This window comes from Thunnus thynnus, chromosome 8 (genome assembly GCF_963924715.1).
Source record: "Thunnus thynnus chromosome 8, fThuThy2.1, whole genome shotgun sequence".
NCBI lineage: Eukaryota > Metazoa > Chordata > Actinopteri > Scombriformes > Scombridae > Thunnus > Thunnus thynnus.
In genome coordinates this window covers 29,411,639-29,430,284 of record NC_089524.1, presented here as the reverse complement: position 1 = coordinate 29,430,284, position 18,646 = coordinate 29,411,639, and the positions used below count along the sequence as shown (strand labels likewise).

Genomic DNA, 18,646 nt, shown 5'->3' with positions numbered 1-18,646 from the left:
AACTCTGAAACAAAGCAAATAAGTGCATTTCCTTAAACATCAAACTGTTCCTTAAAAACTCTTTCTTTCCTCATACCTGTGTACGGTCATTAAATAGTATCATACAGCCTAGCTATTGGTGCTTTCAAAAGATATGAAATGTTTGAGAGATGATCATTAGTAGTGGGGAGATGATGATCAAGCAGGTAGAGGGATTCATGTTTCATTTCACTCAGCTTGAAGAGCCTAATAAGACAGATTGTTCCATCAACTGTAATGCAGCCTTTATGACCAGGAGAAGACAACATTTAGGCCTCATCACAGTATTATCACAGCCAAAATCCCAGATAATATCCAGTCTCATTTGAGGATATTGTATTATATTGATACATTGCCCAGCTCCAGGTGGCATGACCACAGAATGTGTTGTTAGCAATAACTCAGTTCAGACAAGGCATCATTGGCTTTCATACATAATGTATTAGTTATCAAGGACTCCAAAATTTTTGGGGGAATTTGCATAAATAAGCATGCAAGTCCAGATTCAATGAGAATCAGTCTATCTCTTAACATTGTGACCTCTAAAATTGAAAGAGACATAATATAGCACGCATTCGGCAAGTTTCAGAACATTAAATGCTTTTGTTATATAGTTGTCTCAGAACTGTTCCATGACCATCACTCAAAATAGCGTTCAAGCTAATTCCCCAATCAGTCAGTGCAGCGGCTAAGTGGAATTCAAGACTAATTTCACCATGTGATACCGGTGTGCCTCCAGCCTAAAAGCCTCTGTGTGATTGATAAATACAAGAATTGAGGAGACATTTAGACTGGAAAAGGCCTCTTTCATTAAAAATATGGTGTTCATAATGAAGGGGGAATTGAATTAGCACTGAGAAGGATGAAGGGAAAGCAAATTGCTGTAAATATTGTAAAGACTGATTGGCAACCCCCTCCTCCAGCCACAGCAGAAAGTCATTATGTGGGTTTTGGATATAGGTTCCCCATGACCGCATATTTATTATCTATCTAAATAGAATCACTTACCTCTGATGCTGGCTCTGATAGCCAGTCACCACAAATATCAGTTCCCCCCGGTGCCTCAGCCGGCAGTTTTACATAAGGCCAAATGATTATGTGCGCATCCAGACAGGATTGCATTTTGTTGTTAACTTGATTCGTGTTTTCCTATGAGAAATAACCATTTGTGGGGGAGATTTTTTTTCTGTTTAAGAGTGTAAATTCAACACTGTTTGACATCCTCCATGGTGGAAAATGAGGTCAGTGGTAGGAAGCCAGTGTACTTTTTAAGAGCTGTGAAAGAAAAATGCCTCCTTGTATCACCACAACTGTGATATGGCCATAAGCTTCCTTTATGATCCCATATCTTTATTCACTGTATCTTATTTGTCAGTTTGTTGCAATTTAGTTGTATTTTTTCTGTACAGCCATTGTTCAGGCATTAAGAGTTATAGCAATAAATATTTGTATTACAACTGGGGATGCAGCACAATGCCTATTTATGAAGGCAACATATGCAGTGCTCAAAAGCATGTATGCACATAGGTATTGGCCCATTTGTCAAGCCAGGAGAGCTAATTATCTCATACCATGCGATATTGTTTTCAACCCATGCATTTCATTTTGCAACATTAAAACACGTGGTGGAGGCAGCAGAAATGGTTTCCATGAGTATGAATGCATTAGAAAATTTTGGGAGGGGATGTTGTATTAGAACTCCACAGGGATATCAGCATGCTACACCTCTTTTGGTTTGTCATTCATCTTCCTCTGTGAGGGCGGAGAAAGAACCAGTGGGTAGTGGCACCTTCAGCCAACTTGGCAGGTTAATGAAGGTAATTTGATTTCATACATAATGGCTGCCCATGCCACACAGGGCTTAATTGCGCTCGGTGTCTGGGCGTCATTTCATGGTACCAGCCGAGGCCTTGTGTATTTCCTGAAGGTAGTGCAGAGGCAAACAAGTTCCTGATTCAAGTGAGATGGAACCGATAGCTCTTTTTCATCTGCTAATAGTTTATCTTATTTCCCAGGCAGCTGCAAGCTCTGCTGTCACAGTGTGACGGCGGCAGCTCGGTTTTAGTGAATCAAGCAAGTTCATTACTACATGGCAAACAAACACTGTAGTAGGCCTTACAGTCCTGTGATGACTCTAAAGGAACATGCTGGTGTTAGCTCTGTCCTATTTGTTACACCTCGATTTGGTATTATCCATGTGGAATCTGTTATTGTGTGATTTTGCTGTTGGTGTTTGGAACTTTCAGTCATCGTAGGATATGTGAATCAGCTGTGTGAATCTCTCAGTTAAAGGTGATCAGTAAAATTTATGAATAATATGCTATTCTGATTTTTCATACTGTGTATGGTGAGGTAATCTTAAAACAAGCATGTTTGTTTGGTTGGAGATGCTCTTCATAACCTGCTGTTGAGAAACATTGATGAGGCTGTCAGTTTGTAACAGTCTAGACTGACAATGCGTATAAAGTACTGATACCATCGTTAATTCTATCATTCAGTAGATTACATTTAAATCTGCTCGACAGCTGGATGCTGTCACAAGGTTAGATGACATAGCAAGCATGAGGAGAATTTGCTTTAGTTTGATGGTATACACGTGGATACGGAAACCCAAAGAGGTTGAAGAAATTGTAAGGTAATTCAGTTTTTTAGTTTTATTTCATAACTATAACAGGGCATTTATGTGATTTGTTGTTTCTTTTGTCTGAATAAACAGGCAGCGAATCACATAACTGGCTCTGCCCTGTTTGTCTCAAATGATAAATCCACACTTTGACAAAAACTGACATTACGAAATACATTTCTTGTGAGATGAAAACAGACTTTGTAAAAATATCATAAAATAAATACTGTTGGAATGACACCAATAACATTTTTGAAATAACAGTTAATAACAGTTTTGAAAATTGATTGAAATATTTCACTGTTTCATGGTTATATTACATATTTTTTCTGGACTTCATATTATTTATGTCATGGTGTCTTGATTATTTATTTAATTTTGAACACATTGAGTCTCCATATTTGCCTCCATAAGTTACATATTCTATTTAGCATTAATTTTGGAAATGTAACTCATGAACTGTCCATGAACATGAAATTTCAGCAATACTGTGGACAAAGATGTCTGGGCTTTTTTTGGGGCTCATTAGGTTTTGTAAAAAACATAAATATAAGTATGCATAAATACAGAAACACTAAAATAAGTAATAAGAAAACACAGTGGAGGGACAATGTACAATGGAATGAAATCATACATAGGACATACAGCACATATTATATGGTTGTATATTTATTTTTGTTCTGAATTTTGTTACTTTTAAAACTATGAATAAATAAGCTTTAATCTGTTATTAATTAATCAGTTGAAGAAAACAACATTTGTCCTCAGAAGTCAAGCAATAACAGTAAGTGGGATGATGTCTGAAATACACCATCCTAAAATTAATTTCAGATTTTTTCTCACCCTATAATTGGATCCTAATCAGCATTGGGGTTCAAGCTATTTTCCTAAGACCTCTTCATTTGATCATTATCTACAAAGCTGTTGTAGATATTATAGACCATATTCCTTTTACTCTGCCATACAATCTAAATGGATCTTGTTTCAAAGCCTCAAGGACAGTCTGTGATCAGCCTGACTAGATTGCACTTTCCTGCTTATCTTCATCTAGAGGGATGTCTGCAAACATCATAATGTAAAAATCAAAATAATGTTGTGCTGCGCAGGATACACTTAAAACACACTGTAGTTGATACCAAAGAAATTCTAAGAATTATGAAAAAATATTAAAAAAAAAAACCTTGAGTGTTGCAAAACTGTCCTCAAAACCTGTACTTTATCAGTCATGAAAAGAAATCTTTCTACAGTATTTCATAAGAGTATATATCATATATAATTATATATATTATGATTTAAATATTTTTCATGGTGTATATATAATTTTATATTGCAATATTGATAGTTATCATAATATAGTACATTTTCTTTTTTAACTTTATGGGTTAAATAACGAGACAGTTGGAAAGGAGTAATTATACACACATCATGTATAGGTGTAAGACTATTAGAAACACAGGATTAGAAACACACAATACAGACACACAGAAGTGGACAAAGTTTTGATCCTACTCGGATCTTCATCAGGTCAGAATGTTGGTAAAACACACTCACATTTATACATTATGCACACCAATAGGCTGACAAGCTCTATGGACAGGTTGGATAGTTAACCATACCTGTCATCATAGAGCGTGTCAGCCTATTGGTGTGCGTGATGTATAAATATGGATGTGGTTTACAAACATTCTGACCTGATGAAGATCCGAGTAGGATCGAAACATTGTCCAGATTAAACTTTTGTGGCCATGAGTAAGTGTGCAGGCGTTACCTTTTTTCTTTAAAATAACCAGATGTTGTTGTTTTTTTTGGCTAATCCAGAAAATTAATACTTTACAAATCTAGGTACATTGTTACATTGATGCAGAAATCATAAAATAATTAATCATAAAAAAAAATTAATCATAATAAAAATCCAATATTGCAATTCCAATAAGTCCTGCTCCTAGATTTGCAACATTGCCAACAATAGCCTAATACAACCAAAGACAGAAATAAGACAGCTACCACAGTGTCAACAATATGGCAAGTTCTGACAAATGTATATTATCTCACAACCTTGTGTCCTAGAGATTATGTTTATGTACAACTACTTTACATCAGCAAATAAGTTATGTAGGAAAGGTAATGCTGTTGTATGCTGTCGTAATGCAAAGTAATTGGGAGAACTTGGGATTTAATATTATATAGATGTAAAAATCTAGGACACAGAATTGTGTGTCATGATATCAATACATCATCATATTTCCCAACCCTACTATCTATCTGTCTATCCACCCGTTTGCCTGTCTGTCAATCTATGTATGTTGTCTGTGGTAGTCCCTGTGTAGGCTTTGGAACTCTTTTTATTTTAAACCTGCAGTGTGGAACTTTTACATATAAATGAACGTCTGCTACGTTCAAGCTCATGCCAAACACAATGCTGATTAAGTCTTACCACTGCAAGATCAATTTCTCTGTATTTCAAAGTATATAGAGTTTTTAAATCTGGTGTTGTGTTTGACATTCCCGCACTGCACATGCTCTATGGCCAGAGCATGCGCACTACAAACTTAGGCCAGCTGTGTGGCTAACTAACCATGACTGTTTCTGACTGAAGTGTTGCTGTTGTGAGCTGACAATGACGCAATGCTTGCTGGGTCATACAGTATGTTTGCAGGGGTGGAGTCAGTGCTGCATGAAGATTTCCACCAGCATGCAATAGTTTAGAGTCAAAGCTGAGCAGCTGCTTCTTACCTTTGACCCTAATCACATCACAGTCACCAAAATGAGAGTTTGCATTGGCCATTCTCATCATCCTCTTACTGTATAACAGTGTTCACTCAATGCCAGGCTTGAAATAGAAAGCCACTGGACTAGATGCAGAGTGGAAAAGCACTACAAATTCTCATATCCAGCTAAAAGCCTGCTTCTTCCCCACCTCACCTCACCTTTACTAGTGGCTGTACAATTAGCAACAACAGCCACTCACATGGTGTGTATGTACTGGGCCCAACATTAAGCCCTTGTTCTGTCTTGCATACTTGTCATATTTGGGCTTGTACTTACATTTTACATAACTTAATTGAGATTAACGTTTACTGGGTACAAAAACAAAAGGATCTGCTTAAATTTTTCAACCACTAACATTACAAATGATCAACAAAGGCAACCAGTGCTTTGACATGTTATGGTAATCATGGTAGGGTGATCATGATAAATATCATAGTTATAGTACTATACTATATATACTATAGTTATAGTATAGTTAAATATCATATTTCACATTAAAGTAAGTGGAAAATGCAGAGGCCCAAGCAATTAGCCCAATTCAGCCCTTTAGTATCTTAGAATTATAGAGAGTGTCAGGCAGAAAATAATAAATGAAAATGGTCAACAATAAATGTCAGCAATAGCTAACATTGTCATTCTGGTATTATTGCTTGTTTTCTGGAGCCAAGCCAAGTTGAACATAGTTTAATAGCTGTGAAAGTGTTGAGTGGTTTGCTGGAATGAGCGACACTCTTTGCTTTTAGTTGAATATCAACAACCTGAATGTATGGCCTGATGGAAGGAGACAGAGCTACGTAGGAGCTTTGCCCTTGACCCAACTTCAGCATAATAATACTCCTCTACATGAGCTTTTCTTCTCCTTGTTTACACAAGAATCTTTTATGTTCCTCAGAGATTTTTCCTGCACACTTTGGTTTATTCTACAGATGTGCTGGACCCTCAATTCCAGACAATATCTTCATCTTGTTTGAAGAGAAAGGGATGATCCACCTCAGTTTGGCATTACCTACGTCCATGGACTTCACATACTGCTGGGTAGCATGTGTGCTCTGTTCAGATAGATGTAATCAAGCATGATGGAGGAATCAGACAAATCAATTCAGAACAGAGTCTTAAAGGTGCAGTGTGTAGAATTTAGTCACATCTAGTGGAACAGACTTGGCAGAAATGGAATATAATATTCATAAGTGTATAATCACCTGAAAATAAGAATTGTTGGGTTTTTGTTACCTTAGAATGAGCCCTTTATATCTACATAGGAAGCTGATCTTTTTTCCACATAGGCCACCATGTTGCACCACCATGTTTCTACAGTAGCCCAGAACAGACAAACCAAACACTGTCTGTAGAGAGGGCCTTTTACATTTTTCGCAAGTTCCGTGGCCACCATACGTTCTCCAACATGTTTGGAAGGGGAGGCTGAGGGGTATTCAGTTGGTTGCAATCTTCAACCTCACCGCTAGATGCCACTAAATCTTACATACTGCACCTTCAAGCTTATGAAATTTACAAACAATTACTTGCATACTGTGCATTTGTTTGGTTCGAAGTTCGTTTATGTGTACAGTATGTGCTGTATATTCTAGTTATTTTTTTACATCCAGGTTTTGTAATCCTTTGTACTAGTGCACTGTGACTGGGTAGTCATGGGACGTCATGGCGACTGTTTTTCAAATGTAGAAACTTTCCTTTTATAAGGTCAACATTCATGGTTGTTTGGCTCCATAATCTTCCATAAAGCCAAAGCCAAAGTCCACTTCTGAAAATGGCTCATTAAGATTTTGATCAATCTTGTGCTTTCGGTGAGACAGACTTAGGAAATGCCATCAGAAAATTGCATTTCCCAATGACATTAGGCGCCCAGTTGACCATCCAATTCCATGTGTTTCTATTGAGATGTTAAGATCTGATATCATTTGGGTCAGAAAACCTGCTTTTTTCTCTAAGTGAGGCAATTAAATTTCCTTGATGGTCTCTGAGAGCACTTAGCTTAAGAGAATACACTTCGAAATCAAAAAGCTTTCAATCATCTCAAATCATATTTGGGAGAAATCTGCCCCCGAGTGTAGTGTCACATGCAATGCTATTGAGCATGTGACAGTCTGGTGCTGAGATAGGCGATGTTGGGAAAGGTTATTGTGCAACTCTCTGCGGGCTGTGCATTGGCTGCGACATGATGTTCGTCGAGTTACCATGTAGCTTCATATCAAAGACAGGACAAGAGAGGCTAAATTTATGTGAGGAGCGGTCTTTCAGATTGAGACAGAATATATCAATGAATATAAATTTGAAGAGAAGGCGCTTTAGTTAATAAAGGTGAAAATAAGCAAAGGGGCTATCTAGCAAATCTGAAATGCATTACTTCATTCTCTGTTACTACCTGTTCACTGGTTTACCATTCTGCTCTATTTTATGACAGCTAATTAGGCCAGTTTTATAACCAGGTTTACTTAACTCTGTCATACAAGGATAAATTACCATTTTGCACTTCTCACTTAATCATTTTAATTACCACAGGCAATTTATCAGGCTGTCTTCAGGGTATGAATAATTGGAAAGATTATTAGTTGAGAGTACATATCAGGAAATACAGTACATATTGTACTGTATGTAAGACTATATAGTATATTTTGAGACTGAAGTTAATATGGAATATGACATTTTATTATAATACTCATTGCATTTTTTCATATCCTTGTTTTATAGTTGATAACTTGTTAGTCAAATGTGATGCAATGCAAACTGAACTGCAGTTATTTACAGAGTCTGTCCACACTTACAGAGATCAGCGAAAGACAGAAGGCTCGCTGTTATGCAGGTTTACACATTTTAATGCTTGTGTGCTTTGGGAGTGTGTTTGGGAGGGGCTGGCCCTTTACTGACTTTGTCCTGACATTCATTCCCACACTATATCAGCAGTGAAAGAGGGATGCATCAGACACCCCCTCCACACAGATCAAAGAGGGTGTGCCATGCCGCTGTGGGTTTACTTGAGAGACTACCAACATGAAAATACCACATCCCAGTCCTCAGTGGGGGGCCGGTCTGTAATTGTGTCTTGTCAGACCTCCAAAGTCCCTCTCACAGCTTCGTACCTGACATTTTCCTCCAATGAATTTATTTTTCATTCTTTGGTATTTTGGCAGCAGTGCCACTTGTGACCAAATTTAGCTCTTCTCTCCCACCATGTGTGCTGCGAGCCAATGATAAAAGTGTGTGAAAATGCAGTACTAATGAAAAGAGGACATTAACCCCCATCAAGAAAAGGTCACATTAAAGAACTGATGAACGGGCACATGCAACAGTATTGTATTAGTTCATAGTTCACTTCAATATGGAGAACAGCTATATCAGTTCAAACTTGCCGTAAAGCCATAGATTGTGATCTACCAATACCAAAAAGCGCATTTGTGTCACCAAACATTAAAACTCAATACTGCAGATTCTCCCTTAAATTGCATCAAGAAGCATAAAATATGACACAATCATATAATGAAGTGCAAGAAGGCACTGTTCAGTTTGCAGTGTACAAGAACCTCACAATTCATTCATCCAATTTGTTGCTTGTGAACTGCGCAACATGGCTCATACCAATTATTATAAGACTTTTTTCTAAGTCATGGTTGGGTTTAGAGTTAGGCGGTATTTAGTAGCAAAGATTACAGGATACCCTGACTCTTGTTGAAATGTGTTCAGAAAGAATGCACTGCATTCAAAACATCAGAAAGACCAGGGGCCATATGCATAAGACTCTAGATTCATGACTAAAACTGTGTGTACACACAAAGAGAAATATGCATACGCATTCTTTTCATCAGATTTATAAAGCTCTGCGTATGCATGGTTCTGGTTTATAAATCTCAATCATTGAGGAACTGGGTGCACATGCACGAGCCTCATTTCCTCTCCCACAATTAGCCATAAATGGATGAAGACACGCCCCAAACCAGCCATTTTCATATGAGTTTGTTGCCTGCTCCACCAGTCTGTACAGGAAAGAAGTGCTGTTTCCCTGAATGTGTTGCACAAGCGAGATTCTGCAATAGCAGAACAGCTGTCATTACGTGTGACCATTACACACGGCTGTGTGGCTCTTCATAGCATCCATATCATTAATTCATCACATGGACTGTAAACCATTGTCAGCAGTGACATCTCATACCTCATATCAGTACGCATCATTTATGCATCTGGCCCCCGATGTTTCTGGTGAGTTTTGCGATTAGATTCAAGCTGAGCTGTCGGTGCATATGTTGCTAGCTAGCTCACAGCTACAGTACAGTTGGTATATGTTGTGTAATGTGAGGCCAAAATTTGCTTAGTGTTCACCTTCAGTGAACACCACAGTCAGGTTGAGAAGGTTGGCTAAATGGGAATACTAATATAACTTGCAGACATTTTAATGCATGAATGTTTGTATTCCACTCATTTGATTTATTTTTTTTCCCCATTCTCTGTGTGAATGCCCTCTTCCCTCTATAATGCAGTCCTTATAAATGCTAACTCTACTGTTGACCTTAACCAAGTGATAATTACTGTAATCATCAATACGATGGTTGCACATAGTGTAACTAGCTGCTTCTTTTAACTCATTACATTACAGTATTCCCTCCAAAAACAGGGCCTAAATGCAGCCTTTTCACTATCATTAATTGCTGAAAGACTTCTCAGTGGTATTGGGTGACAACTTAGTAAGCTTTGAAATAAATCTGCTGCTTTATTTGATGTCATGTAGAGAGAGTGTTGCACAATAATAGAGTTCTATAAGGCCTTACAAATTAGTAGTAACTGCTTAATTTAGTCAGCCTATTCATTTATACAGCAACAAAATTTACACTAACTACATGAACAAAAAATGTACAATATATTTACCCGGCAGTGCCAATAAAATGATTAGTTCAACACAATCACATACTGTGGGTTGTCGCAGACTGTTCAGTACTACACCTCTGACTTAGTGCTCCTTGAAATCTCTCTGTGCTAACATGCTGTATGTTACTGAGAGCACTGAAGATTAGCATATGACATGACAGATTACATTAAATCATGTCTGCGCCGTACTTTATGACATTAGCCTCTTAGCCCAGGCATACAGATGCATGCAAATGCTCCCCCAAACCCTCTTATTTAAATCTGCTGCATGACAAGGCACCTTTGATATGATTATTAGTCATCTAAGCGACTTGACTTCACCCTCATCAGATAGGAGATGTCAGCGAAGGTGAGAAATGATGGCCACTTTGAACACGAACCTTGACAGGCTGCAGTGAAACACTGAAAAGCAGACGACTGACTGAAAATGTTATTGAACAAAGGATGTCCACATGGAGAGATTTTTCTTACTCCGTACTCGCATGAATTTCCTCATAAAATGTTTTGAATATCATCCATAACAGAAGCCTTGCTGTTTTTCCTCAAATTTCATAAAAGAAGAAAGTTGTTTAGAATGTGGTTGTTCTTTTCATGCTGTCCAACTCATTAGTAACAGAAGTCAGTCTGTCTCAATCATAACTGCTGCCCAGATGGCTCTCCAATCTGCCCCATGTAAAGAGTGAATCATCATAATCACACATAATTTGCTGTTTAACACATGCCTTTTGCTTCAATTTTTTTTAAATTATACACTACAGTAATACATAAATCAGGCTCTTCCTTTTTTAGATCCTGAAGCTACACCATGATTGTGAGTTATCACAGTCTGCAATCTTGATATATCAACCTCATTCCAATTGTCAGTCACATCAAGTGTTTGCATATAGTGATGCCCACAGTCTCCTACTCTTTGGGGAGGTATAGGGATTGTAGATACTTCTCTCCAATTATTCCCAGTGTCATCGGAGAAGCCCCCAACACCACTCGAGTGTCTTGTCTGCTCTGTGGTCTTTAATCTTAATTATAAAGCTATCATTACAGCATGAACCCTGGGCTGCCAACAGTGGAGCCCTGGGCTCATCTGCTCTGAATCAATCAAACTAAGTTCTGCTCTGGAGGACTTTTTCTCTTTTTTTCAATCAGGTCATTTTGATTCTCCCTTATCTCATTTTCATAATTATGCTTGTCCCTTCTCTAATGGAGTGAAAATGCTCTACCTCCAGAAGCTTTACACGGTCAAGTCTGAATATTTCAACTGTGTTGCAACCTTGAACGTCTGACCTTGCTACAGAACTTGGTGACAATAACTGTTCTTATTTTTATGTAGCAAGCAGAACTTCAGTGAGTAATGCAAAAGATGAGAATTTGTTCCCCTGCAGAGCTTGTTAATAAAGGCTTGTTAATAGCAGGATGAGACAAGAACAAAATAACTTCAGCAGTTTATTGTGTATGAAAAGGTGTTATATATGAAGTTATGTGCGTTATGTCTGCGAAACGCCCTCATTCACAGTGAAATTGTCAGCTTCTGCTGTAAATCAAGGCAGTAAAATTGGATGACAGAGAGAAAGTTGGCAGCAGCCAATGACAAATTCTCTCTATCTCAAAGGCAGCTGACATCTTCAAGCTGTGATCAAGTGGAATGATCAAAGGCATTCAGTACTCCACTGGGAAGTACAGTGTGTGTGTGTGTGTGTGTGTGTGGGGTGATGGGTGTCCAGAGGTATTGCCAAGAAATCAGTATATACATCATCATTGTTTGTTTTGACTTTTGTATTCATGGTCAAAATTGTAATTACCATGAAGAAGAAAATTGAGTTTTATTGATTTTTTTTTAGTGGTGACAGCGTCCTCTGTATTACTGTTTTCAAGGGGGGTGAATTTTTGGTTCAGACTGACAGTGTGGTTATTTTAATATGATTGGTGCAATATCTGTGCAGGCCAGCATTAAAAATAGTTTATAATATTACTACAGTTCCAATGGCCACACATGGGGACTGATGTTTTCAGCCATTGTTTAGTCCCATCTGTGATTTGAGCACTCCCTGCATTACTTTGTGTGGTGATTCGAATCGGGAAAATTACTAAGAGCTGAGTTTACATGACTACCCGTTGCTGTGAGTTTTGACATTCAGGTCATAAACCATGACCACTACCTTCTCCTTTCTACACTTAGCACAAAAAGTAAGGAAATTTGTGTTTGGTAGATTATTTCTTTGTTGTAACAATGCTTCTTGACAACAAATCTTATACCGTTGGAAAGCCTGTTTATTTCCCTTTTGAATGGTGCCAAATTTGTAAGGAACATGCATTTGTGGGATGAGCAGCAGAACTGTGTATGTGGGTTGCGCCCATGAAAAATTTGCCAAATCTTCTCTGCCAGTGCCAAACAGCTTATTCTGCCATTGACTCTTATTTGGTGTTTGGTGGATTGGATGATTGAAGTTTGAAGAAACAAGACATATTGGCAATTTAACAATTTATTCATTTAACAAATAGGAGCCTCAGTAGCCTGTGGAAGAACCACGCACAGCCACAACAGCCTGGAACCTCCTCCTCATACTGGTCACCAGCCTGGTCACACACTGCTGTGGGATGGCATCCCATTCTTCAACCAGCATTTGTTGCAAGTCAGCCAATGTGGTTGTGTTGGTCACTCGGCACGAACAGCACGCCCAAGCTGATCCCACAAGTGTTCAATGTGGTTGAGGTCAGGACTGCTGGTAGACCATTCCATCCTCTCCACTCCCAAATTCTGGAGGTAGTCTCTGATAAACCCCGCTCTGTGGGAGCGAGCATTGTCATCTTGGAGGATAGAGTTGGGTCCCAGGCTGTGGAGATATGGGATTGCCACTGATTGCAGAATCTCATCTCAATATCTCTCTGCATTGAGATTGCCTCCAATGATGACAAGCCTCGTTTTTCCAGTGAGGGAGATGCCGCCCCACACCATCACACTGCCTCCACCAAAAGATGTTACTCTATCAGTGCAGCAATCAGCATAGCGTTCTCTGCGTCTTCTCCACACTTTGACCCTACGATCCAACTGCTGTAGGCAGAATCTGGACTCATCGCTGAACATAACGTTCCTGTTGCCTTCACCAGCACAAACGGGCCTGACGGTGAAGGGTAGTCATGGCAGGCCTCCTGGCAGCCCTATGAGACTGGAGATTGGCTGTGTGCAGGGAATGGTCTTCTTCGGGTGTCGTCTTCTTGGGATGCCCACTTCGCAGCCTGTCTCTGACATCCCCCATTGTATGGAACTTGGCCATCACTTTGGAGATGGTACGAGGGCTCACTCCAAATAATGCCGCAACTTGGTTTTGTGGAACACCAGCTTGAAGTTGCCCTATCGCAGAGGCCCTATCCAGATCAGTCAAATGTGGCATGCCGATTCTTGGAGCAGACACCTACTGACCACTGTAGCAGGGCCCATGCTCACAGGTGCTGCCAATCAGGCACCTGATTGACAGCACCTGGGGGTATCAGAAGCTCAAAACAAGAGTCAATAGCAACAGCAAAATAAGCTGTTTGGCATTGGCAGAGAAGATCTGGCAAATTTTTCATGGGCGCAACCCACATAGTCAGCTCTGCTGCTCATCCCACAAATGCATGTTCCTTACAAATGTGGCACCATAAACAGGCTTTCCAATTGTATAAGATTTATTGCCAAGAAGCATTGTTACAACAAAGAAATAATCTACCAAACACAAATTTCCTTACTTTTTTTTTAAGTTTATGATGTCAGATGAATACAATACTGAGTAGGAGCTGCCAATGACTCGGCATGTGTTGAAATAACATGAATGTAAAGTAATGTATAGTGGGAATCACTGCAGGCAAGACTAACTAGCTTTCTTTTTCAGAATGGAAGCTAGTTAGCAAAGCTTGCAAGCAACATTTTTGCTTGTGGTTTGTCAACAACACACCCATGCAAATGCTTGAAGCTTGGATATTGTCCAAAAACCGTTACATTGTTCAATGCACGATGAAAAGGTGTGCATGAGAGCCGCAGTGTCATTATAGTTTGTTGTTCCTTACACAATAAAATGTGGAGAACTCAAATTTAAGTTTAGAAAAAAAAGATTATTCTGTTAAGATGGTTGCTAGACTCTTAACTGGATGATTTCTAGTAAATGTTGAATTTAGTATAAATATAAAGAACGGGAAATAATCTGTTCTTCAGAAAGTATGCATAATTCTTTATCAGCAGCACCTATCAGCATCTCCTGTTTCTAGTGATAATTCAATATAAATACTATATCCCAATATAGAACCACACTTAAACAGATAGTCAGTAAACTTATGAAATTTGGGTCAGTGGAAAACTGAAAGGAAATCTCACACAAAGACAACCTGTAAGTCACATCATTCATCATTAAAGATGATGAAACAGATCAAAGGGTAGATGAATTGAGCCTTTTAACTTTCAACAGGCAGCGCAGGTATGGTATTGCTTTTCTCTGTCCATGCCACCTAGTCATAGCACAAAGAGAAAAGAGCCTGACAAGTGAGCATAAGACAGAGAAGATTATGTTGAGTTCAGAGGTCACATTTCTTTAATGCGCAAACCCTCTAAAATACCTTTTATTGCTGCCTGTGAGAAAGCGAAAGCCTTACTTTAATGCGATAGAACGGAGCTCCTCATTGGCTTTAAAATATGCAAAGAAGTACATGCTAACATTAACCACTGCCTACATTATTTATCCTCCTGAAAAGTGTTTTATCAGCACTAGGCCTGCTTTACTTTACTTTTAAATATTCAAATTAAAGGGGAACTAAAATATCTCCCCTGCAAGAAAGCAGGACCCTTTTACATTTGATTTTGAAATTAAGCTCACAATTCTCATATGTTTGGTTAAAAATGGTTTGGTTTATTGCAAATTCTGTGGAGCTAGAACTTTTAAAGGAATTGCCGGAGGCCTAGCTACCCACAATGATCAATCATTTTTCTCTATGTGGCTCACATACATTCAAGAACCGACGATTGCTCAAGTTCTGCTCACTATCCCATGTTCACACATTAGGTTTTGACCCCAAAAAAGCTCAAAATGATGTTGAATGACAAAATAAAATACCTTAAAATGTCCATTTTTTGCACCATATAAATAACAAAACACTCAATAACTAGTCAGCCACACAGTTATACTGTAATATGTGAAATTCAAGAATACTCTGTGATGCAAGGACAGTATTTCATAGGTTTAGTTCCACTTTAAGCAACAACTTTAATTCCACTTCAAAATGTTTGTTAAACTTGAAAATCAACTTGAAAATGCTCTAATAGGAATGGAATGAATGAGAAAGTTTCTTGAACAAAATATGTATTTGAAAGTGACACCATGAGGTCATAAACTAATTTATTAATCTCTTGCAAGTTACTTTGTGTCCATTTCTCTTTGGTCCTTTCTTTCCCTGATGTGGACTTTATTTACATGGCAGGAGGTTTTAGAGGGAGAGGGAAAAGCTTTTACTGCAGTTTACATTGGCCATGTATCATTGGGCTTACTAAAAACTGAAGCACTGTTCCTTGCTTTTTAGCACTCAATCTTTCCCCAGCTCTTTATTCCCTAACACCCATCACAAATTTGGTCTGGTATGTGACTGCTAATTTATCCTTTCAATGTATGATATCCTGTCATCTCCTCATTTGTCCCTGAGTGTTTCTAATCTGAGATAATCCCAGTCAAATCCTTTGATTGTGTGTTTGGACCTGATCCATCTCTAAAGAAGCAATTTAATGGGCTTCATGGCACTTGGTGTAAAGTCATTTATCTAGTGGATTGGATGTGAATGCTTGTTTTAATAAGTGCTCTTCATGAATAGTAGGAGACGTGCCATTTAATTAGGCAGAGTGTAGACCTATCCCATCTCCACAACTTCTCCAGGGTTTTCTTTTTTCTTTTTGGGGAGGAGGGGTGGGGTTGAGTATTGTTAGAGAAAGTCTGGAACTCTTCAGATTTTGCATCTCTATAAAGAAAAGAGTGTGATCTTGTGGTTTTGTCAGTAATTCTAAGTAGGGTTATAAACAATATAAACACTGATAGCAATAGAACATTTCCTCAATAAGTATATTTTGAGTTACATTACAACACTGCTAAAGTTCTAACAACCAATTGAACCAAACTTATGGCAGCTGTTTAGGAATGGGCAATTTATCAAAAGGGTTGGTTCAGTTAGCTAAACACACTACTGTTTTTGGTATCAAAAGCCACATTTACCGATCAAAGTTCATAGTAATTTTTTTTTGATTTCACACAGATGCCATTAAAAGCAGCCTTCTCATTTCTAGCCAATGACTGTGGATTTTGTCAGCTGTCGGTAGCTGATTTTATTAGCCATAGTTAGCAAGTCTTAGCTGGGAAACTTGTGATTGATATTTGTACTCAGTCAAAATGCAGAACGATGTGCGGGGAAATTCCAAAACCTGTTAGTCATTTCCCAGCAGTGAGCATACAGGATGGCTTGTTGCAACACAGTGTTGTTCATAGGAAAGCAGTGATCTTCTATTACATGCTCCTCCTTCAAATGAAACCAACCTAATACACAACAAAATGATGCAAGTGGAAGTGGAAATTAAAAAGAATCTACCTTTGCACTATTGTACAGTCATCTGTTTCTCACCGACAACATCTATATTTAGATGTATTGACAGAGAGTGCACCACATCCACTGGAGGGTTTTTTTTTTTTTTTTTTCTTCATTTGGTTTCCTGTTCTGACGTGTCCCAGTGCGCAGCTGTGATTGGGTGCTCGCTGTTACAACTTCCTCAAAAACAAAAACAGAGCGATCAGCTGAGAGTGAGCAGAGCTGTAGAAAGTGCAGATATATATCGTAAATCTCTGTTTTGACATAGTAATCTCTCTCTACATGTTCATATAACCTCAGCGCGAGAAAACAGAGGAATGTTGACAGGAAGTGGAGGAAACTGCTTGTATCTGGAAACACTTAGAAGTGAACACAAGAAGTCGTCTCTCAGGAGTGAAAAGAAGAGTGAAATATGAGCAGTGAGTACCAGCCACTGTCTTCAGCAGAATCCTGCAAAAGTTTATTCATAGGTATGTATTTTGTCCTAAATAGTTAGCTGCCATTTCATGAGGAGCATATACTATGCTTTGGAGTTGATTTGTTCACACATTTCATGGTAGAAATCTTTTTTATTTTTCAATCTGGAAATGTCCACTTTCTCTGTAACCCAGATGTTACCATACTGAGACCAGAACCTGTATTTATCAAACATCTCAGAATCACTCTTAGGAAAGTTAAACTTCAGACTAAAAACACTCCCACTGAAGAGGACTGAAGAGTTAGTTGTGAAACCTCCTACACTTACTTTCAGCAGGAGTATGACAAATCCTGGGAAAGAGAGAGAGCAGTTTGAAATATTAGAAAGTGGTTGAATATGAAATACAGAAAGTAGCAACTTCTTTATATGTCGGCTTCATGAGTACAATCACATATTTATAGCTATAGCTTATCTAGGTCATACAGTATATGCAAAAGTATGATGCCAAGATTGATAAATAGCTTAAATGTCATAAAGATATTTACAGATAAGTCATTTGTATGGTAGGTCCTATTGGCCCGAATATTAAACAATATTTCTTTCTGGAAATAAAGTTTTAAAAAGTGGGAAATTAGTTAAAAATAAGTGAAAATGAGTCAATCACCTCCCAATGTCTGTAAAGCTGAAAGAGAACAGGGCCCAAATCATCTGTCAAGTTGGCAAGAATGACTGGTGTCACAGATGATGAGCACCTCAAAAAGACCAAAAGACCGAAAAGTCTGAAAAATGCACACTGCCAGAGTAAATCATTCTGACCACTTCCAAGAGCATGACAGGAGAGAGTGTTAGTATGTGACTGACAGACAAGCTGTAAATGTGGAATTCACATCCTGCTGAAGTATTTAATGTTTTACTTTTATGAGAGGTAAAGCTTTAGAGGTGAGGACTCTGCTCTGTGGACTCATGGTATCTTTGGGAATCTTTCCCAACAGGATTTCCCAGCATGACTAGTTTAAAAGTATTTTATATCTTTAAAAAAGTAATTTTTCCCTGTTGTCTTAAGGTTTCAAAGCATGTGCTCTCTTTTGGATCACAGTCAGTCACAAAAAATCTTTTTTTGCCAAAAATCTTTTGATAACCTCTGAGAATTTGGCCAGTTAGGATTGATTTCTTACTCTGAAATGTTTGATGTATACAGCATGTTATAAATGCACTGTAGGCTTCTCATTTAAAGTATTAACCTAAGTGTGAAGAATACTGGGAACGCATGAAGTGAGTCTACGTTTAAGTCATTATCCTTTAATTGTTTTTCCCTTATTCTTTTCATATCAATTAAAATATCAAGAGATATGCTGTAGATA

The 18,646-nt window shown here is 38.3% G+C and overlaps 1 protein-coding gene across 6 annotated transcripts in view; it reads left to right on the top strand.

The window, feature by feature from the left end:
* The window catches only part of LOC137188274 (uncharacterized), a 155,726-nt gene that overhangs the window by 59,862 nt on the left and 77,218 nt on the right, over nucleotides 1-18,646 (top strand). The window contains exon 1 of one of the 6 annotated variants that reach the window (XM_067597862.1): nucleotides 9,455-9,619. The exons of 3 other annotated variants lie outside the window; for them this stretch is intronic. In XM_067597862.1, the coding sequence (XP_067453963.1) occupies nucleotides 9,535-9,619 (85 nt within the window). In that variant the 5' untranslated portion in view covers nucleotides 9,455-9,534. Of the gene's footprint in view, nucleotides 1-9,454; nucleotides 9,620-14,174; nucleotides 17,338-18,646 lie in introns of those variants that run through there. 2 more of the 6 variants (XM_067597867.1, XM_067597864.1) reach the window with 2 other exon arrangements.